Raw genomic sequence first — 24,190 nt, forward strand, 5'->3', positions numbered from 1 at the left:
CTATGAAGCCATCTTAATACAGTTTATGTATATATAAATTTTATTTTCAGACACCATTCACAGTTGTGTAAATCCGGATGATTCCGCTGAGATTAAATTAAATTAGTCCAGAAATGCACCTGTGATAAATATAGAGGACGACACAAGGTAACAGTGACACAAAGGGCCACACCTCTGAAAAGCTCACGGGAATAAGGAAACACCTGTTTGTGCTGTGGAAGAACAGGTGGGAAGCGGTGGTTTGCCGGCTCAATATCCTGTGCTTGCGATTACAAAGAACGGTGCTCAGGTGCCTCTCTTTTTTTGCCCTATGAGTTTATTAAGAAGCCGCCGGTGCTTTGCACTACCCTGGAGATGCCTTTCCAGCACCGCATGGCTGCCCCCATCTCCCTGCCCGTGTCACCTCGCCGAGCCGTGCTGAACGCACACCGTTCTGCCTGCTGGGTACTGCAGGAAGCCTTAATTACAGCCTGAAAATAATACCCGCTTCCCCCGGGAGCCTCCCTAGCTATTCCTGTGGGATGGGAGAAGCTGAGAGGAGCCAGGTGGGGGGAGGCTGGCGCTCCCCGGCCGAGCGCGCCGGCGAGGCGGCCCCAGCACCACGGCCAGCTCCGAGCGGCCCGGCGCGGCCCCGGCCCCGGGGCGGAGCGCAGCGCGGCCCCGGGCAGCGGCTCAGCGACGGGGCGGCCTCGGCACCCGCTCGGTGCCGCCGCGGGCCGGGCGAGGGCTCCGTGCCGAGCTCGGCCCCCGCACCCGCGGGACCCGGCGCGCTCGGCCCCGAGCGGAGGCTGGCACCCGCTCGGCAGCCCGGGAGCGGCGTTCGGCGCCGGGGGAATCCCCCTTCCTCCCGGGAGGGGGTCGTGCGGCGAGGGGAAGCCCTCGCCTGGGTCACGCCGCGTAGGAGGCGGCAGTCCCTTCCACCGGGGAGAGGAAGGATGCCGAGGGCTCCGGTGGTCCCTTCCCCCGCTCCCCCATCGCTCAACATCGACCCCTACTCGCGCCGCCCCCCGCCCCAGACGGGGCGTGTACCAACTTCCCTCCCTCCCTCCCCCGGCCCTGCCAGCGCCTGGGGCTCCCCGGCGGGCCACGCTCAGGGGCCGCGAAGGGGCCGGCGGTGCCGGGAGGGCGGGGACGCCGGGGCTACCGGAGGTGGCGGGGCCCCCCCGCCGCCATCGCCCTCGGTCCCCGCTGACCCCTGCAGCCGCCGCGGTGGGGGATGTGGCACGTCGCGGTGCTGCTGGGGTGTAGCTTATTCCTGATGCCGCTGTTTGTCGCCGAGTTTTGAAGAGATTTATTGGCTGGCTCTTGCTAAACCACGCTTGAGTAATCCGAGCTGCTGCGCGCCGTGGTGAAGCCCGGAGGGGGGGAACGTCACTCCCACTGGCAGCGGAGAAACATTAGTCTTCCAGCCCTCAAACCACCACTACAGCGTCGGAAACTGCCGGGTCACAGCCATTTGCTTTGGAAAATTGGCGATGTTTGGTGCTAGAGATCGATTACCCTTGTAATCTTTCCCCACCCGCCACCTCCTCCTGCTTACCCCACCCCTACCCGCCCCAGACAATAGCGTCCGAGATCCTCCAGGAAAAAAATAGAAAAGAAAGCAAGGAGAGAAAGAAAGAAAAAGAGAGAAACTGGGGGATGAATCTGACTCCAATAGGAAAAGCGTGTCTCTAGAAGTGGTGCTAATGGGAAGAGATTTCCGAGCTCCAGAGGACGATGATTTGTCACAAAGGGTAGCTGGCTCGGTGCTTTGGGCTGGAGCCGTGTAGGAGATCCTTGGAGAAGTCATTGTGCACAGAAAACCGAAGACCTGTACAAACATGCCTGTTCGCAGAGGTCATGTGGCACCACAAAATACATTTTTGGGTACAATCATACGAAAATTTGAAGGGCAAAGTAAGTTCTCGCTTTCTATCTATTTTGCTATAGTAGTTTTATTCTGCTTGTGACTAAATGGACAGCAGCTCCAGACTATTTTTAAGTTTGTAGCTTGCAAAGAAAACCCCGGAGGTAAGGAGGGGATCCCTGGTAGAAGTAGCAATGTTTTTGATCTAGAATACAGATTACTAGCTTGAATTATTGGCCAGTGGGGCTTGTTTGGGTTTGGATTTGGGTTTTTTTGGGGGAGGGGGGTTGGAGCTATTTTCCCACCCTATTTCAAGGAATAGTTTTTATCGTTGACTGTATCCATATTGTACAGCTATAGAAGTTATATCTCTTACCTTCTTCTGAATCAGTGAAATGGCTTTAAAAGCAGAATGTAGAATCTTGCTGTCTTTGCCAGGTCTAAAAAATAGGCTAGATTTATTATGATGATTGTTAATACTGTTAATAATAATTGCCTTTTCAAAATCAAGCAGAACTTCAGACTTTGATTTAGAGGAAACAGAAAATATGCAGAAGAGTTATTAAAGAGGAAATACTCTCTTACCTTGTTGTCATGACTGCATTTAGATATAGCTGTCAAATTTCTCTCTTTTTTTAATGTAAGTCTAAAATATCTATCAAACCAGTGCAAATGCATCCTCAGGGAGAGTCTGTGAGATCTTTTCCAATGCAGCAGTTTACTACCTGTCGAGGAGGCTGAAGCTGAAGTGTTTTTTCCTGGCCAGAATTCTGGCTTCCTATTAGCTGCGAGAAGGTCACTTGATGCTTAAAATGAATTTAATTTCGAAACAGTAGTTTGATATATGTACATTGATTTAAATATTTAGCATAATTTTAGTGTCAGTCTGGTGTGAGCCCTTACAGGTAATTCCAGTTCGTATACATCCATATACTTAGACCCATATTAGCATGTGTAACATTGATATTTTTTGAGAAAAAAATAGAGACAGTGCTACTACTAATTTAACTATATGCTAAGTTGGTGTTGCTACTCCAAGATTTTATGTAGTGTAGATTTTTTGACAGTAATAATGCACTAGCTACTAAATAGGCAAGTGATAGTGAAAGTTCAACATGATTGAAAGATAGCAGAAAAAGTAAGAATGAAATCTCCAAATATGTCGCTGTGTTCAAAGACGGACATATTTAAAATTTTGAAGACTTGCACTGTTTACTTGGTGTTATGTAAAAAATCTTTTATAAAGCAAGCAATCACCTTGTGAATTTGGGTAGCTAAAAAGTAATGTTATTAGCAGTAAGTGTACCATAGTCACACATTTATAATTACAATGGCAATAGTGTGTTAAAAAGGTAAACAGAAACAAACTAATAAGAGTTGAAAACTTTTGAACATGTCTTTGAGATGAGAGTTTGGGAAAGTAGGATGGATGGAAGCAGACAACTTCAGTGAAATTTGCAAAAAGTTTCCAACATAACAATCATTTCATGTACCCCCCCCCCTTTTTTTTTAGGAACTTTTCTTCTGTTACATTCTAGATAGATTTATTAAAATACTATAAATTCACTGTCATTCACCTCAATGAAAACCTCTATAGAGTAGATTGAGATGGACCTTACATCAAGAAGCCCTTCACTAAAGTGGAACCCCTTCCCAAGGCTTTATTTTCCCCAAAAGAAGCTGCTAACTTTTCAAGGACTTTCCTGGAGTTGCGTCTGACGGGAGAGCATTCATCACTTGGGCTTCAGTGAAGCCTGAAACAGACAAAATTTTTAAGTCAAAAGGAGATTTACAGACACTTGCATAGTGTGGTTTTATTTCCTTAAAAAAGGAATTATATTCATCTTTAATGTATTCTAAATTAATTGAAGTTTCTTTAAAAGTTATGATTCAAATTGTCTTTATTAAATGACTGAAAATCTCTTTATTTCAGGCATTTCGTGAAAAGAAGGGTTGTTCAGCATTCATCTCTGCAATCGACCCCATAAGAAATGTTGAAAGAGCACTAAAAAATGCATCACTTTCTTTTATTGCAGATAAAAAATTCATCATTGCTAATGCTAGAGTGCAGAATTGTGCTATCATCTACTGCAATGATGGGTTCTGTGAGATGACCGGGTTCTCCAGGCCAGATGTCATGCAGAAACCTTGCACCTGTGATTTTCTTCATGGGCCAGAGACCAAAAGACATCATATTGCCCAAATTGCTCAAGCCCTGCTGGGGTCAGAGGAGAGAAAAGTAGAAGTCACCTACTATCACAAAGATGGTAAAGTCTGGTTTTATTTTCAAAACTTTTTGCGTGTTTGGTTAGCAGTTGATTGGTAAAAGAAGTGTGTGTGTTGTATTGGCCAGCCCCTTTGCTGGAGGTGTTGTCATTTCTCTGAAGTCCAGTGAAATCCATTTGTGTGGATCAGTAAGGGAATCTGCCCTGAGAGTAGTGGGTGTGTGGAGTATGTCACTGCACACTCACTCTACCAGCTGAATGCAGCCAGCGCAGTGTTTGCAACTCTGGAACAAAAGTTCTTCTCAGTTGGTTTAAAGATGTAAATCACTTAAAATAGTCAGCATAGAGGAAGCGTACCTTGATTTAAATTTTACCGCGAAGTTAAAAGTAGAAAAAACCAGCCTATCATAAAGAAAGCATTAGCTTATAGAGAAAGGGAAAAGCGTTTTTCAGACATGGGAAGTAATTATGATACATAATAGTTATATGTAGAGTTTTGTTGTTGGTTGGGTTTGGTTTTTTTTTTAATTACCCAGTTATTTACAGAAACACCCATCTTTCAAATGAATTCAAGTAATTGATAATTGTGGTGTACCTTATTTTGTCTCTTGCTGTGTACACTCTTGGGAGAAGGAAAAGGAAATTCATATTCAAATGCTGAGCTTAAATTAGTTTTGGAGAAGTGCCAGTGTGTTGTTTACATCAATTTTAGAATCACATGCAATGTGCTCTCTCATTTTAAAGTCATAGAGTTAAATCCTGTTCTCAATAATTCTGTTGTTATCTTGGAGAGACTTAAGTAATATTATTTTTAGCTTAGGCTGCTATAATTCAGATAGGACTCAGGCCAACCATTCTACCCACGCTACCAATATTTAAGCATACTCTTGGTAACAGATTCTCAGTAGAACCCTTTATTCTTAGATCTGGTTTGGTGGTCTGGAGCAGATTTCGATTAAGATTTTTTGTAGCTGTGCCTTGGACATAGATTTCTCAGGAGACCTGACACTGTGTGTCTTTTACACATCTACCCTGTGTTTGTGTTAACTTGGCATGTGTTAAAAATAATATTGCAGAAGGAGAATGCTATTGCTAACTTTCACAGCCATCAGCCTGGAGCACTGCTTGGAGATGTGGTAGTTTAAAAGTCCTAAAGTCTCCCAAAACATTAGGAGGAAGGAAAAGCCTTTAAAAGTACTATTTATCTGTAAATTACCAGAGAATGATTGATAGATAGACAGATAGATCCTTTTCTAAAATGCTGAATTCTGAAATCATGTAACACACCATAATCTGTTTGAGACATACCAAAGAAATACTGTCCATAAAAGTTGCCATATCCTACATAAATAGTTTTGAATGCTGAGTTAGAGATTATTCATTGTAAACAATCTTATGCATAAGGGTTTTCAGTAACTTCACTTCTATGAATAGTTACTTTAATTGCCTCTATATTTTACTTGTCTAAATTTGAGCATGTGAACTGTATGATCTGCTAAATTTAAACAGGTGAATCAAGCAAAAATTGTCAAAATATAAGATAGGTCTGACACTCGAATGGCGATCTGTCAGCTTAATTGTCTGTATATACAGATTTTTTTGTTTTGTTCCACATAATGTTCAATTTCTTTTCAAAATGTTATAGAAAGCCTTAAGTCTATGTGGTGTCATGAAATTGAAACTACCTGTGTGATGAATGTAATGAATGTTAGTAAACATATTCTATAGTTATTCTAAATAACTGAAAAATATATGCCTCACTTTTCATTTCCACTTTTTCAAATTTTCAGATTTAGTTTTTCAATATATAGCATAGATACATATACTTATATATAATATAGTCTGTATATTGTAACATTATACAGAATAGTGATATGTAACAAGGTTACATTCCTCGAGGTTACAAAACAAAGTCAATTTCAAGAGTTTTCTAAGAATGTGAGAGTTAGTCCCTGGTTAGTGGCTTATTTTGCATTTGTGCTCTGAGTGAGTATGAGACTTGAGGTCAATTTCAGCAGTTTTCAGTTTTCAGATGTCAATTCTAGAACAGTCAGAAATGTAGCTTTCTACATGTGAGTAACCCAAGTTACTCCAATGAACTATCCACTGCTTAAAAGGTTAACTGACATTTTATTTCATGGCAAGCCATTGTGTAATATTTAACATAATACTAAGCATATGGAGGAGGAAGGCACCTCAGGAAGGTGTGACTTGCTGGAGGTTCCAGTGACCAGAGGTTCTAAAGACCGTATTGCACACTCCTGACTAAAAGCCCAGTGAATTGCAAATAAAACCTTATTCCACATCACACTATCATTTACTCTACATAAGCCACTGATTATATTAAAAAATACTCTAATATTTTGAAGTAAAGCAAATGTCAGTGGGACCACTTTTAAAGCTAATCTGTCATCAGAATTCCAGCAATGCAGATATCAGAAAGGGAATCAATCTATAAATAATGCTTTTTCTTTTTGATTCTAAATATCACCTCATATAATTTTAAAATGTCACAGCTTTGAAGCTCAGCTTAAAAGAAAATTCTTGCTGTAGAAAAATGGTATTGCACACACACACGGGAATTAGGATTCTGATGTTCTCTACTAGTCTGTAGTCCACTTTTCTAGATGAAAGTGCAGGAAAGTCCATATTCAAAAAATGGCAATTGCTTGAATCTACACTGCCTTAAACATGATAGGCAAAAGATAGAGTGGTCAAAGGAGAAAAAATTTCTATGTATGATGGTTGTATAAATGAGTAACCTGGATGGAGCCTGTTTCCCTTTTCACTGTGCAGTGTGGGGAGGGTGCAGAGAAGCATTGAATGCTTGTGATGGTTTTGTGTAATTGTTTAGAAGGCCCAGAGTTGGGCATCCAGCATGGCCTGGGCACCCAGCAGGCCCTGTCCCAACCACACCAGTTCTGCCTTCACAGCAGCTTTTGACTGTTCTAGTCCTCTGTTCTCTTCAAGTAGTGCCACAGTAGGCAATTACATAGCTACCAAAAGAGTTAATTACTGAGAAGAATGGTTAATGGGAGCAGATGGTGCCAAAACTAAAGGTCCAGATTTACAGGTTCTCATAGCACAAGTAACTCCACAATTGTCAGTGGATGTACTCATGGGATTAAAGACACGTAAAATTGCTTTTTTTAAATGTAAATATACCTTTTTAAAAAGAGCAGTAGATAAATACAAGTCACAAGAAGTATTATTTTGAAACGGATTTTTTTTCCAAGGATTGCCCATTAGGCATTAGCATCTGCTTAATTAAAAAATTATACTCTGATATCAAAGCAGCAATATCATAAATTCCTTACTATTTCACAATTTTTTTCACTAATCTTATAGCTATATGATCAGAATTATACTTGAAGGCAAGATATTGTTTATATAGGATATCAGTTCTTATTTTAATAAAGTTATTTATGGTGAAAATATTTGACAGCTTTTCCTTTGAGGACTCCATTTTGCAGTTTAATTCATTATTGCATAAATCATTCTTGACAGATGTAAAATATTGCTTGAGGTGGTAAAGCTGTAAAACTTTTGGATAAAAAGTATAATTATTTTGGGAATGAGAATGAGAATATATATAATAATATTGTAAAGTGAAAGTATTGTACCACACAGAATACATTTTTACTTCTTTACTTGTATGCTCTGTGGACAATAATGGGATATGTCTAAGCTTGCAGATGATATCTATTAAAGGAAGGTAGGATCATTTAAGCTCAGCTTAAATTTAAGCTTAGCCATCAGATATTCCAGGGTTGAGAAGGACTAAGGTATAGGTTTGAGCAAAGATAAGATCAAGCAATTTGCAGAGTGTGTACAAACCTCACAAACTACTTGCCATTTACCAGTTTCAAAAAAGTAATTTGCCAGAACTGACTGCAAATTAAACATACTTGCATTTTCAAAGCACATTTCCAAACTAATATCTTAAGGCCTTTTCAGCTCTTCTTCTGAGGAGGAAAATAATAATTGTGCAAACATGGTAATGAAATAAAGCGAAAATGGTATTAAGAATTCTCAAGAAGAAAGATCAGCTCTTCATTTAGGAGCTCATCATCTAGACTTCAGTCAGCACAGGCATTTTAGCACCTGCTTGCGTGAACCTACCAATCAATAAAAAACACAACTGAAAAGAAAGCTGCTTACATATGTGTCAAGTCCCCTTAGATTTGTTCTAGTGCAAGGGTCAGCAGCTGCAGTCTTGACCATAATTTTAGTGCCTTATCCAGAGCTGTTGAGATAGGCCAATGAATCCAATCTCTCTGACACCCTACTGGCGTAGGACTCCTTGACAGAAGAAATACTATCTGTCTGCATTTTGATAAAGAAAGTATTTCCCCACCCAAAAAAAAAAAACCAAACCTGTCAAAAAACCCTTTCTTAATGCAGGGCTTTTTTCCAGGCATTCTTAAAATACTCCTTGGATGAAATCCAGACTGTTACTGAAGGTGTTGGACTATTGGAAATAAATGAGGATATCCATTCTTGTGACTGTAGTACTGTGTTTCTACCTTAGACTTCAATACTTACCAAGAAAAAAACATTCCTTGCCCCATTCAGTGTTGCTGATTTTACAGCAAGGAGAAGCATCAGCAGTAAGACAATACCTCAGTGATCCAGATATCTCATTTACCCATCCCCATTCTGCTCAGAACTGTGGGTCACTTCTGATTCACATTTCATGTAGGATATCTAATGATTATGATAAAGAACCTCTTAGATATCCTAAGAAAGCTTATTTATAGGTCAATTTCAATCTTATTTTTCAAATCCTTGACTTTCCAATATATTCCTTTTTCTTTCCAGGTAAAGATGAATTGGTTTTAAATAAGGAGGGAACTTTTATAGAAAGAGATAGTATCTGAATAAATAGAACAACAGTTAAATTGATTTCTAAGTTATTCTCTTTCTCAGTGTTTAGGGTCAGAAAGGTATGAATAGATATACATCGTTTTAATAACTAATTAAGAATAAAATTGCTGATATTTTAGGTACTGCATCTTTAACAGGAAAAAAAAGTTAATTTGGAAAAATCCATTCTGACAGTTTTGAGTTCCACTATGGCACAAATAAAAAACCTGCAGGCTAGTGGTTCAGGAGTCTTTCATTTCAGTACAGTGTTAAAACAGAACTCCTCTTACACTGGACTTCCATAGGATAATTTAATATCAGGATTCAGATTGTCACAGGGCCAATTTACACCAATCAAGGGGTCCAAATTTCTCTAGTCGAAGCTAAAAAGAAAAAACGATTGCTGGCTTTAAAAAAGTATGCCGTAGCAGTAAGAAAGGTGACGCATTCTAGATTGAAATGCTAATGTAAGGTTACAATGTGATACACATCCTCAAAAGAGCTTCATTTTTTAATTAGGCATTGCTGACAACATTTTTTATCTGCTTTGAATATGCTCGTTTTAGTTGTAGTGAAAGCTATTTTGGGTTTGGGTTATGAGACAAAAAGAACAGATGCTGTCAGTCTATTTTTGGTGTCGTTTCACATGATTTATTGTGTCCTCTCTCAATCTTTATCGTGCATCCTTTCTAATGTTACATTATGATAAGAGATTGCATACTCCTAATTCATGTTATTGATTGGTCCTTTCCCTTCTTCACCAAATTGGCCTATATATCAAAAAGAGATGCTGAGAGCAAATGAGACATCATACCTGGCAATAGACAGAGGGGAAGAGCCACTGATGTTCTGATAGCAGCCTTTTGCATGTTTGGTATGAAATAAACTTCAGAACATGGCACTTTGAGTAACACCAGTGGTGACATGAGTGCTGTTCCCTCTGGTTCCAAGCAAAGGGAAGAGGATAATGGTGTGGGTTAGATTTTATGTTAGTGCTTTCAAGTCCAGTTTTAAAGTGTTTCCTACATGCTTGACTTAGTGTATGACTCAGTCTGTGTACTAGGCAGTCCATGCTCTTCCCAGCTAAGTATGGAAAAAGCTTAATCAGGCAGTATAGGATTCAGAGTAGCAAGACAAAGCTGACTATGGAAATTGCTAATTGACTCTGGAAACTGCATATCTCAAAAGCAATCAGAACTGTAGCTGTGGACCTCAGTCCAGTCAGAGCGGATAAATGACAATGACAGTGGGGTATTGTGGCTCTATAGTTACTCACTCGTTTCACATTGTCTGCAACTCTGAAAGTTCACATTTCTGAGGTGGGAACTATTTGTCTTATGATTTTGTACAGCTTGAAGTTTTTAGTCTAGTATACTGGAGTTTTTTTAAAAGGCAATAACATGCATATTTGAATAATTTCTTGGAAATTGAACTAAAATTTCCTTTTGAAAGCAGAATTATAGCCATAACTCATCACTAAATGATTTTTGACCTCCAGAATTTCCAAAGATATGCAATTTTAAGCTTCCTCACCAATTTTCTCAATGTAGGCTTTTCATTTCTCATTTTGATAATTCTTTAATATTGAAATCACAGTGAAATCTCATCACGAAAGATCACCACAAAGAATACCGAAATTCAATCTGAGAAAAAGTCAGAGTAAACAGTGTAAAGGGAAGGTCTTATCTTTTTTTGTTTCATTAACTGGATTCCAATTATAGATCTTATTATACCTGGTTTTGATACAGCCTTCAATTATAGCATGGAAGTGTTATCCACACAAAGAACCTATTCTAGCTTATTTGTTAACAGAGCCATCATATAATCAAAATCTAAAGATGGTATTTAAGTGTCCACATTATTAACTATTTCAGTACTGATAGTGAGTGGAAATGACTAGAGGAAAGCTTAGGCCAGAAATCACAGCTGCGTTTAGTACTTGACTACATGGTGAAATTTCTTGCTTTCCTGTCCTTGTTCCTCCATAATAACACATTACCTCATTTAAACCTCTGATTTGCCAAATTAGACTGCAATGGAAAACAGAAGGTCTTGCCTAAACAGTCATTTCAGAGAACCACAAGAATTTACTTTAAATACTTGGAAATTAGGATTTATCACAACATCTGAATACTGATCCTTGACAGTACCAGTTTGTGAAATCTTGGCCTTTTTTGAGCAAATGCACAGGACTATTTGGCAACTGGTTGTTTCTGTGGCCACAAACACCCATAAAGGCCTGAGAGCAAGATATCAATGCCTACTGACACAGGAATTAACTTGCACACCAACAACTTTCCTAGAATTAAATTGCAAAGTTTAGTTTTTGTAACACTGAGAAATCCTGATCTTTAGGCATTGGAGCACTGCTGTACAGTATACCTTTGCTAAGTAGTATTAGCTGAATCTCCATTGCTGCATAAAGAGACAGCAAATTATGAAAGAAACATGCAAAACAGACAAAACTGTCCTACATTTTTATCCACAGGTTAGACAGGCAGATACAACTTCAGAACAAGGACATATTAGGGGGTTTTGTCTTATACCTAGGCTACTTGAAAAGCTGTTAATTATCATGTAAATGTGTTGCATCACTAACATGCATGTGCTAAAGCACTTTCTCCCAGCTGTTGTCAGACTTTGGAGCCTGTACCCTTTTGAGATTATTTCTTAGAGCATTCTTTGCTGATTTTCATTCAAATCAATGCAAGTGGATCTCTGAAAATAGCTTGCAAATTTCCTCCTTTCAAAAGTCATTTATGTCAATCTGCTTTACTCCTTCCTCTCTGGAAAAAAATTGCCAGATAATCTCATTAGTATTTTGCATGTTTGTGGCATTTCTTTTTATACTTTCAAAAGGACATGAAACTCAGTAGTCCATAAATCCTATTGTCATGGCAGTTAAGGTAAAATAATGTTGCAATTCTGTCTACTTGCTAAAAAAGTCGAAAGAAAGAAAAAAAAGACCCTAAAATCCATGCCATTTTAAATAATGAAAATAAAAGAAAGGAAAATGTGTTCCATTTTTTTCCATTTTAAGTGCCCAGTGTTATTTTTGCCTAATAAATTGATTCCTGGTACATTTTAACACCAAAGTCTATCCAACTGAAAGAACTCTTCCCAGAAGGACTGTTTCTGGGGTCATGGACAACATAACCATATTATGTGAGAGAGTGGTAACAGCCTTGAAGTACAAAATCAGGTATCTATAAATCAGCATCTGAGCCTTCTCTGTGCATTAACAGAGCAGCTCAGTAACTCGTGTGAAAGCCTATGTATAATGTCAGTCCTGAGCCAGTCCATGCTGGTTTGCTGTTCAGAGCATGCTTTGCAGAACATCCTTAGCCTTTTATAAGTTACAATGATTGTTTATAGCAACAAAAATGTGGGCACCTAATGCACATAAGCATATTTAGTGTTTTACCCACAGAGTTTTAAAGAAAATTTTTGTAGTTTTTGAGATAAAGAACAGTTTGAGTACTCTTTGTGGATGACCACAAAACTGTAATAAAACCTTGTTCTTCTTTATCCTAAAACTTGCAAATCCCTTCTTGTGTCAGGATTAGGAGTAGGATCTAAGGACCTGCTCCCAAATGCCTAAAAAGTTAATTAAAAACTACTCACTTCTGCTGCAGCTACAAGCAGAATTAGTGTCTGATTTTGTGATGTTTGTAGATTGGGGGCTGGGTGTGGGTGGCTTCCCCCTCCTGTGCTCACGGTTATTTAAAGAGCGGAAAAGAGGAAGGAATGCATGGTTCACAGACCACTCTTCTTCCTAGCTGATGGGTAGGCAAGGCTACCATGCAGATCTGTTTCCATTCATTTTTGATTGCCTTTTGACCTCATTTGTAAAAAAAAAAAAAAGCAGATCCTGCACTAGCAGAATTACCAGTAGCATCATTGTCTCTGCAGAACTCAACATATGCAAAACATAATTATTAGCCAGACAAATACATTGTGTGTGGCTGCTTGAATTTCAAACATAATCTCTTTAGCATTTAAATGTGCAAAGAGCATTTGTCCCTGCTTCATGGGAATTGATTGAATTGCTTCCCTTTTAAATAAAATTTTATTCTTAATCCCTTTTCACCTTGGGATATTTTTTCTGTGAATGAAAGAAATAAAGCACTTTATTTCCACTCTCTAAGAAATATCTGAAGATGCCAACTTTTTTTTTTAATGATGGAGAAGCAAGTTTATACATTTAATCTTGATTATTACCTGGAAAGTAGATTTTCTAAATGTTTGGGGCGCTGTTGCCTCATAGATGCCACAGGCACTAAAATATCAGATTTAACTAAGTTATCATAGCTATGAAGAGCACATTGAGGTTGAATTACTGCAAGAAAAAATAGTGACCTGAAGTTTTACATGTAAAATCAAATTAAGGAGTTAATTTCCAATTATATGTATATACTATGATATATATTATGATAGTGTATTTCTCCTTCTCAGAAGGTTTAAGAACCATTTTGAGGAACTACCAAAAGTACTTCCTACCCCATCACAGAATGCAAACTGATATTCTATAGTTCACAAAACTTCTGCTAATAAAGCACTTTTCTTCTTAAATACATTCAATCACAGGAAGTTTGAACTGAATGGCAAATTAAAGGGGCTTCTAATGAGCTGATTGGCTAATGCGGTGAGTCTTTTACCTCAAAAGACCCATTTTAACATCAAAAGAAGTATTATTCTGGAAAAGCTCACTGTTCCAAAACATTCTTCGCTATTGCATTTTCACACTATCCTCTTCTCTTTCCAATGCAGTACACAAAAGTTGCATTGTAACATTTCCCAGTGTACATATATGTATAAATGTCGCAAAAATCCCCAACATGATCAAGTCTAAAAAATGGATAACAGAGTGAGAATAGAAATTGGTATTACAGGGAATAGTTATGTTAAACTACCTGTAATAGGAATTGTACTTAATAGGGATTATTGTGATATGAGCACCTCAGACCACGGGTCAGGTCCAAGATGATAGCCTAGGTAATGCAGTGTCTCTCTCCTGTCATAATAAACAATAATTTCCAGAGAAACAACTTCTTGTCTTACAGAGATCAGACATGACCCTGAAGTGCTAGTATGGGGTTAGAGACAGCTGGGGCAAAAGTGTCCAAACTGAATGGCAGAAGTGTCCAAACTATTTCTTTTTCTTGACATAGGATTAAAAGAACACAAAAAGAACACAAAGGTGGAATCAACTCCTGTGTCAATTTCAGCCCTCAGCCTTTCCAAATTCCATATAGAAAATAGAACTGCCAAATAAATGACTTATAAAAATACAGGAGGCTTGGCTAAGAAAGTTCAGTGGCTGCTAAACTCATGCTTTTTTCAAACAGAAAAAAATTATCATTTGCAAGTCTCACATTGAAATTTGTTGTGATATTTGTAGCACTTATTCAGGTGCTACCACTAATCAGTCATAAAGAGCCTGTGCATCAATATTTTTAAAAAAGCAAAACTTAACTGAGTATTATTTGTGATTAACTGGTGCTACATGTATTATGCAACAAATAGCGCTTTATTTCCTCCTCAAAACAAAAAAAAAAAAAAATCACTTTTCAAAGTTCTAAAGAACAGAAATTTTATCAAACTTTAGCTTGATCCAGCTTTTTAAGTGTCCATAATGTATTCTGAGCTTCATGGTCCTGAATACTTGTGAGATCTACATGAAGTTACCAATGGGGGAAAAAAAATACATTTCCACAGGATATAATATATCTGATTAGATTCAATTACCATATCTCTAAAATTTATTGTTAACCAGGTATATCCTCATAACCTAGTTCAGATTGTAACTTATTCCTCTCTTGGACTTCACCCTTTGTTTGTATCTTTTTTTTTTTTTTTTAACTGGCACAACCTATATAACAAGTAATGCTTTGTTTCAAATGGGAATCATTAAATAGCAATCACTCAGATGTATTTGCTTCCAGAAAGCATTCTGTTAGCATAGCACATACTCTAATATATAGCATTTTACCATTCCAGTATAGGAAAGAATTCTTTTCTTAGATTGGTCTTTTATAACCATCGTATTTTCATAGAATCCAGGAGCATTTAGGTCAGGAGGAAAATTGGGAGGTCATCCAGTCCAGTCTTCTGCCAAAAGCAAGAGCAACAGAGAATTCAGAATAGGTTGCTTAGGACTTGCCCAGTTGGATTCCAGGATGGAGCCTCTCTGGGCAACCTGTTCCATAAACCATCATATTGAAACTGGTTTTTCTTTACACCAATTTAAAGCATTGTCTATCTTTTGCCATGCACCTCAGTTGAAGACCTGCTTCCATCTCCTGGTAATTTCCTCATGCCTATTGAAAGACTTCTATTAAGTCATCTGGAGCTCTCTCTACTCTAGGCTCACAGCCAAAGCCTGTTTCCTCAATCACTCTGCAAAGGACATGTGCACCAAGTCCACATCCACCTGGGTGGCCTCTGCTAGCCTCATTCAAGTTTATCACAATTTCTGTTGTATTAGGGTTCCAAAGTTGGATTCACTATTCCAGGTGTGGTCAACTGAGCACTGAGTAAAGGGGGAGTATCGCTTTCCTCAACCTACTGGCAAAGCTGCTGCTGATACAGCCCAGTATGTTTTATCCTGGACACGGCTGGAGTCAAATTTCTCAACAGATCACTGTCTGAGTGCTTTTTCACGACCTCAAGGTTCAAACCTTTCCCAGACTGAGGCAGTGAATCTGCATCCACTGTCACTAAATCAACTTTATCTGCATCCACTGTCATTAAATCATTCTCCCCCCACTCATTAGCAGACTCAAGTTATACTTGTTCTTTCTTTTACTGCAAACATACTAGCAACACAAACCCTTCTTGTTGTCCTTTATATCCCAAGAGTTTCAAATCTAGCACAGCTTTTCCAAAACCATCCCAGCATGCCTGGGCAGTGTTTTAGTATTTCTCTCTCATAGCCTGTCTTTGCTCCCATCTCTTTTAAATACTGTTTTTGTTGCAGGTGTTCTGCTGGTTTTTGTTTGGTTTTTTTTCGCACTGGAGCTCAGTCATAAGTTCTCTGTAGAGCCAAATGGTATTTGAATACATTTATTCATTTTTCTCAGTATTTGAATGGACTGATATGGTGCTTGAGAAAGCATTTTAGCAATACCTTCTCCAATGTTTGAAAAACTAATGAGTTAGATACCATACTTCTTTTATTTTTCTTCTCAATTCAGCAACCCATATGTGGGTATTTTACATATCTTTTATTATACTAAGTAGCATCTATGCTACTTTTATGTATTATTCTTATTCTTTCTTCAGTGGTTTAGTATGATGTCAAGTTTTAGATATTGAATTTTGCATAACTTAGATACTCTTATTCATGCATTTGGAAATAATTTTATATTACACATAGAAGAAGGCTGAAATTGCTACCTAGATATTTTTGGATGGAACAGCTTTTCCAAATATCATTACTGATGTGCTACGTGGTATAAATTCTGTGTTGCTACACCTTTTATTATGAAGAAATCAGTGTTTTCCTGTAATGGAGATCAATTAATCTGGCTGTTAGGCAGCTGCCTGGTTTTCTTTGGTAGATTTTTCATACAAAAGTGTTTGAGTTTAGAAGAAAAAAAAATCCTAATGCTTATTTTGCTGTGCATTACAGTTGTCCAAACCAACTTAATGCTAAAGAAAGTTGTGATGGACTACTAAGTTTTAGAACAGCTAATCAGTTGTCTTACACTGGAAGATAAATGCAACTTCACTGGCAACTATCCAGAGCATCCCTAGCACACATTATTGAGCACTTCATTTTCATCACTAAAGATATGAAAAAATCAGATCTAAGAAATATTTTTCACACTGTCGAATTATTTCAGTGACTTGCAGTAGTGAGGTAATATTACTGAAAAACTGTCTCATCTCAAAAGAAAAAGTTTATTGCTAACATTTCCTTAGCCAGGTCATAGAAAAGACAACATTTTCTTCTCCAGTTCTCTTCTGCCCTTTCTAATTTCATATTTTCTTCTGAAAATTATAGCTTTGTCCTATACCCTTTCTTCCAGTTTAGTGACTAGGGGAGGTAGAAATCTGTTTTCTTCAAGGGTTAATACCAGCTTTTTCCTTTAGCACAATATCAACTCCCCTTCCCCTACCCTGTGGAGCACAATCAGTATGGAAGTGTGCTACCTCCCAACAGGAGCTCAGCACATCTGCCTGCTGGCATCGATGGCACTCGGCATCCTGCTGGAGCTGGCCCCTAACGCAGACACAGCGGCAGAGCATCGGGAATCCTGCGCCTTGTGTGCCACTGCAGTGATGTCAGACCCACGGGTTTAAGCAGTACCTCTTCAAATGCCATCATTTAGGGATGTGATTCCATGTGAGGATATTAAAAGAGAAAACTAAGACATAATCCTACTGATTTAAGACACCCCAGCTGGGGAGCCTGACAGCCTATTCAAATTTGCAACCCATTTCATATTTTCTCTCAGTTCTTTACCTGTAGACAAGGACTGTTAAACAAGCACTATATGACAAAGCATATTTAATGAATATTATTAATGATGAGTTCAACTGCTGCTTGAAGATGTTGATAAGCTTAATCAAATATACTTCCACTGACTAAAACAGCACTGACAATATTTTAATTTTATTATTAAAATAATTTCTCTCCATATTCCATGCATATTTAACACTTACAGATCTCTCTGTTTCATGTAGGGTTTTATTTTTAATCATCCTAATGTGATGTTTGAAAATTCATAGATAAAACCTGCTTTATTGATTGCCTAAAAGGAACTTTCCTTTTGCTCTCTGCCTGTTACAGATAAAAGTATCTTGAGGTTGTACAACAGCAGTTCCTGGTGTTACATTAGAAGTGCTGGTTGCTCCTACATCAGTTAATTTGATGATGCAGAAGAGAAGACATCTAGCATATGCATTAAATATAGTATTATGCGAGGATCTTTTAATTTATGCATTTTTATTTAATTGTGTTTTTATTTCAGTTCATATGTAAACCATTCCTACATCTAAGGTAGTAAGTGAGAGATTCACACACTGAGGATTTAATTGCACCCATTTCTGCATTCAAGAGATAGAGTACAGTGCTCGGGGTAGCAGCTTGTATGTGCTTTATTTCTACATAGGATTAATTTAGCATGCATAGTACTGGGACATGTGTCTTATTTTTAATTTAAAGGAATGAGATTATACAAATCATTTCTCATTCTTGGACTGGACCAAATATTCCCTGTCAGATTGCCCATGACAAGCTGATTGCAAATGTTGACTTGTTTTTCTCAAGAACAGTTAAGGATACTTGGCCCTACAAGGCTCGAGTAAAGTCAGATGTGGGCAAGAGCCAAAAAGATGGCTTTTCTAGCCTTGTTTCTGATACTGTGCTTTGCAGAGAAACAGTTTTCTTTACACACAGTTATTACAAAAAAAATTCTCTTGATTAACATAACTTTCAAAATTGTGTTTACAACCGATTTATTTATAGTCTTTATCTAAAGCAAAAGACTTGTAAACTAAGGTTTTTGAATAACTGAAAACCTTTTATGTTTTTATATGGATTTGAAATGTTTGAAGTTATTCAATAGTTACATATTTAATAAAGGCTTTACAAATATATGCATTTTTGTGACTCAGTTGAAACACATCACACTTTTAATGATCAGCAAGTCACTGTTTTTTAGATACACAATATATTATAATGTACAGTTTGCAAACAATTGTGAGAGCAAAATAACATGCAGGTATTTTAAAACTGAAGCATTTTCCTACTAACTTCAACCCTAATCTTTAGAGTTATGGCATATTTGTTCTTTGAAGTTACATTTTTTATTCTGGTATACCCAGGATAATAATAAGAAATTTTAGAGATCAGGGCAGTGAGTTGAACCACTCAGCCCAGGTCTATTTGCTAGGAAAAAATAGGGTCTTATTTTAAAGTTTTAATGCTAAATAGAAACCTTTTTTGAGTACAGGATTGACAGTTCCATTAAGTCTACCTAACCAGCCTTTCTGAAGTGCAATAAAAAGGGTAAGCAGAACCTCTGGCTAAAGAGGTACCTTGCATCACCTCAAAATGCTTTTTCCAAATCTTGCAATGGTAAATTCAGCTTTCCTTTTGGCATTTTAAGGGGTATAGAGACCTTCATGCATCTCTTTGTTGGAGCTTGATATTGGTTTACATTTTATGGGAATAAAACACCAGAACTGTGATGTTGAACTAAGATCAGCAATCAAAGTTAACATTCTACTTCTGAGGTATTATCTGTAAAGGAAACTTCCCAAAACTGATTGGAGAATAGTAATGAAAGCTCCTTATTACCTGTCATAGACATAACATCTATATATTGCAGAAGAAAAAAAAAAAAGACTAAAGGAAAAACCAAACAAGCAAAAAAACCCCCCAAAACCAAAATGAAAGGTTTTTAAGTCTGTTTGTTTTGTGCTACCAATACTTTCAGCAAATTGATAATGTTATTATGTAACAGCAGTGCAGAAAGGAAAATTCTGCTAGGATTGAATCAAGTTAAAATCTGTTTTAGTTTTGCCAAGTGTATCAGCCTTATATATATATATATATATAAATATAGAATAATAATATAAAAGTACTATTGATATCTTTTTCATTGCTTCTACTTATTCTTATTTGCACTTATTGTTCACGTTACCTCTAAAATAAATATCAGAGAATGGTGAAACACAGAAGAGACAAATTACAAACTCACTGCTTTTCTACAACTGTTTTCTTCAGAGCAGCTAGCAAAATCTAGCACTGAATATTCTTTGGTTTTGGTAGCAATGTTGTTTTTTAACCTGAATACAGTTTGTGGTAAGTACAGTAAATAGCTTCAGATATATTTATTATGGTGTTGTAATCACTCATAATTATATAATTGGTTGCCTAACACTGTTTATCAATTATATAGTCAATATTACACATGAAATTGGCTTGGCTCTGTGTTAAAATGAAAAAGTCAAACAGAAAGCTTGATGTACCCCTTGAATTGGAGCCCTGGTCAGACTTCAGGAGTGAGGATACTCTGGAGAAAATGTTTATTACAGGCCACTCCAAAATGAAAGAAAGCTTATTAGGTTCTCTAAGAAATATATAAGCACAATAAGAAAACTAGTGCATAAATGACTGTACAAGAGTGCATGAAATAATTTGCTTCTTGGCCAAACTGGGGAATAAACACAATAGAAATGATTTTTTCAAGCTCCACCCTAATAACTCTCAGGTCATGGTTCAACTCAGTCATTTTTGCAAATGCTCAATTTCTCTGTGAAAGCTTGGGAGCTTAAGTGAGTATTATTGCACCACACAGAGAAGTTTGCAATATCTGCTAAGCCCAAAAACTTGGCTTCAGTCTGCCAAAACAAGAATTGAATATGACTAATATTTTAAAAATTTAGGATGAAGGCTTTTACTTCAACTTTGATCTTCTGGGCAGGAAAAAACAAACAAACAAACAGTAGAGAAAAAAATGACAGACATATATATAATTAAAATATCACTTTAATTTCATTAACTATTAAAAAAAATGTGACTAGTCCCATTGTATAAGTCTCATTAATATCAACAATTAATAAAACTTTATGAAATGTGCAAAGAGGAGTATAAATAATTCAAACACTGATCCCAAACATCCTATACTCAAAAACAGGGGCATAGAGTTTCTTGAACAAAACATTCTTAAAAACTCTCAAATGTAAAATTTATAATAATTTTGAAATTGGAAATGTTGTTGAAAGTGAGTCCTCCTTAAAATCTATGTTATATTCTTAAAATCTTCACTCTAAAGCAATTGAAGCATTTCTGTGAGATGAAAACTGGTAAAAAAGCTTTTGACCTAAAATGTTTAGCCTCAGATTCTCTGAAATTCAGTAAGTTATAAGCTGATATATGATTAGAGATAAAATTTACATTTTTTTATCTTTAGTTTTTACACATAATATAATATCTTCATATGATTTTAATATATCTTATGGGGAATAATAAAAATACTTATGAAGTAGGTCTATAATATACTGATTGTAAGATCCTGTACTATCCTTTGTATTGCATAGAAATCAAGGAAAAAAAATCTATGGTGCTTTCATTTGATAAATATATTTATAAATGGGGCAAACAAAAAAGTATTCTTTACATACCCATCATTATGTTATTAAATAATTCTAAAAGATTTATAACTACTTTTTGAAAATTTTAGAAAGCTGAAATGTCTGCTTTATTTCACCAGAAACACCATGCTGGTTTTATAATTCCTCAATGTCTAGGCCATACTTTAAATTTCTGTTTATCTAAATGAAGGTACTGATACCTAATATTTCTAAAGGTATTTTTCCTGCTGCAAACAGCAGACCAATTTCCAACCACCTTTTCTAGTTCTCTCTCTCTGCTTAATGCTCTCCTCTCCAACCTGTCACTTATTCTTGTCATTTGTTTAGTTGCATTTCATTTTAGTCCAGCCAGAAAAAAACAAGATTTTCCTAATTGTAGAGACATACAGGCTAGCACAGGGTAAATGGATATTTGATAGTTTCATGGGAAACTGGATTACAATTCCCATTATAAAACTGGTTTTTATTCCTTAAAGCACTTTCTGCCACTGCCCCTGAACTCTATGCTCCCAGGCACAATACACATGAGTCTACAAGGGAAAGATCATCTCAGGACAAATCTCTGATCTTTTAATAAATACTGAAGACATCAGTAGATGTCAATAGGTTATTGCACAACTTTATGAATGAGCACAAAATCAGAACAGGTCAAGACCGACAATTAAGTCATGATCAGCAGTAGTACTTATTTCAAGGTTATATACAGAAATCAAAGATTGAGCACATATTCCTATGGAGAAGCTTTTCATCAGAATTTGCAAGAACAGTCATTTTTTGGAGAAGGTAAAACAGCCAATATTTGTACATGTCCTTCCTATTATAAAATTTCAGAAAATTTCAGGAAATACATTTTTTCACTAACAACTACTAAAAGGTAAACTGTTGTTCCAAATACAAATTTCCTTAGAAATTATCTATCCATTATGCCTTAAATTATTTCATTGAATAAAAGCATTCCATGCCATACTTAGGCAAAGAAGCAGGTGGTAGAAGTTGAGCAGACAGCAGATTAAGAACAAGATCTGTATGAAGCATCCAGATACTTTAGGGACAAGGGCAAAATCTAACTAGGTACCCATAAATATGTTAATTAATTTTCCAGTCTTCCACTCATGTAAAATGAGTACATGGAAAATTCAAGAATCTTTATCCTTTGTGTCCTTATGCAAGAGTTGGTGGATGGTATTACAAGCTTTCCTATTTATCAACACAGTGCTACATGTTTTACCAATTTCAAAGACGGCAGGACTTCTACTGCCATGCCCCAGATCACCAGAACTCTTCGAACAGTCACTTTGGTGCACATTTTTTTCTTAAAACCTCTACAGCCCAGAGAGAGTGTTGGAAGTGAAAAACCAGAATGTGACCTGATACATTTATCCTCATCTCTGAGTGCTTCCCAAAATAGGGACATACCTATCGGATGTGTAAAAGAACAACTACTGTGTGCTCACTAACAGCTTGTAGGAGAATTTTTGAATACTGAGTAGGAGGAGAAATGACAGCTGACCAGGAAATAGGGTTATTATATGTTCTTTTTTAAAAGCATCATTTTGAACCATTTCCACAAAAACACTACTCAAGGTTAATGAAGCAAAAACAAACTTATCATTTCATCCTAAAGACTGAACATCAAATGCAGTATTATCTCTAATACTGCATTGCAGTATCACTTCTGGGTTTCTGTCCAAGTCTTGGTGTGGGGCTCGAACTCACGGTTTTCTGACGAGCTTAAAAACCTACCGTGATCTCAACCATAAAGGCATTCACCCTACTTTGAATTATGCAGCAAAATACTTACTGTTGTTGCACAAATAGTAGGAGTGTGATACAAATAATTGACATTTTATAGAAATAATCATAAAATATAAAAATAAGCAGGGCCCTAAATATTACAGAAAGACAGTTTAAAGACTAACATATACTGCATTAAGTACTTTTATTTCTCTTAAAAATATTTGTTGTATTGCTACAGCAAGATAAGTAGATACTAAATTACAGTGCACAGTGTTGTTACATCACTTGAGCAATTTCTTCCAGCCTATTGCAGAAATAGGACTAGACCCATTAAGCTAATCATCTTATTGAAATTGCATTACTAATATTTAATTTAATGCTTCTTTTAAAATGTAGCAGCCCTCCTACAAGAGCTAAATATTCATGTGTATGGCACAAAATGTTATCTTAGGACTTCACTTGTAGCATGTGGCTAAACTGTGGTACTCTCTTTGTGTTAAAGGTGACTGGTTTGAATTCTACAGAGATTGTTATGACTGCTAACAGCTGCTGTAATCCAGAGGTACAACTTAGCTCATGCCACCATCCAAATGAAAATAAGAGAAGACAACTGAGTAATGAAATTTTGACTGAGGGTACAGATACCATAATGCCTTATTTCACCATAGTGTTTGAACATGCAGGGAGAAGCCAAAATTAGTGCAGTTTCTATCAACTGGCAACTCTCATCATCCTTTTTTGAAAGCTGACCCAGAAGCAGAAGCCAGAGACAAAAGCTTGCTGATATATACAGCATTATTAGAGAGAAACACCATAGCACTTCTGCATTCCAGTTAAGGTTGGGAATGAACCAGTGTGAACCACTCATATTATGAACAAATGTGAGAATGTTGTGAACCACAGTTTGGCAATTCTTTTATTTGGTGAACTGAAAACTGGAGAGGAAATAAGGCAGCTCTGAGTCAAACAAAAGAGCAGAGTTGGGCTGGGGAAAAGAGATAGTGAGTGATAAAGAGAGATAAAGTCAAAGAAAAAAAAAACAGAGCTACTGCTACAAGGTGGGAAAGTTGTCAGTAGGAATCTTGCTAGCCACAAAATGCCTCATCAATGGTGTAATTTACAATTTCATAGCCTGAAGCTGTCTCAAGAAACCTTTTAAAATTTATGTGCACTTTCTTTGATGGAAAATTTCCCCAGATGAATGCAAAGTCATAAATAGTTTCTGGGTTCAGTCTGCATTTACTATTTATTTTTGTTTAAAATAATAAATTATATAAATTTAATCTAAAAGCTTTTTATATTGAACTTCAGAAACATTTTTGGCTAAAGTGATATATATAATCACTCTTTGTAATTTTATATATATATATATAAAATAATACCAAAACAAACAGCTTGATAGTAT

General features: G+C 37.0%; 1 protein-coding gene across 6 annotated transcripts in view; it reads left to right on the forward strand.

Moving 5' to 3' along the window:
- The first annotated feature begins 1,759 nt into the window (after positions 1-1,759).
- The window catches only part of KCNH7 (potassium voltage-gated channel subfamily H member 7), a 204,764-nt gene continuing 182,333 nt past the window's right edge, over positions 1,760-24,190 (forward strand). For all 6 annotated transcript variants that reach the window (XM_064434691.1, XM_064434697.1, XM_064434693.1 and 3 more), the window contains exons 1-2: positions 1,760-1,899; positions 3,886-4,116. In XM_064434691.1, the coding sequence (XP_064290761.1) occupies positions 1,824-1,899; positions 3,886-4,116 (307 nt within the window). In that variant the 5' untranslated portion in view covers positions 1,760-1,823. The remainder of the gene's footprint in view (positions 1,900-3,885; positions 4,117-24,190) is intronic.

This window comes from Passer domesticus, chromosome 10 (genome assembly GCF_036417665.1).
Source record: "Passer domesticus isolate bPasDom1 chromosome 10, bPasDom1.hap1, whole genome shotgun sequence".
NCBI lineage: Eukaryota > Metazoa > Chordata > Aves > Passeriformes > Passeridae > Passer > Passer domesticus.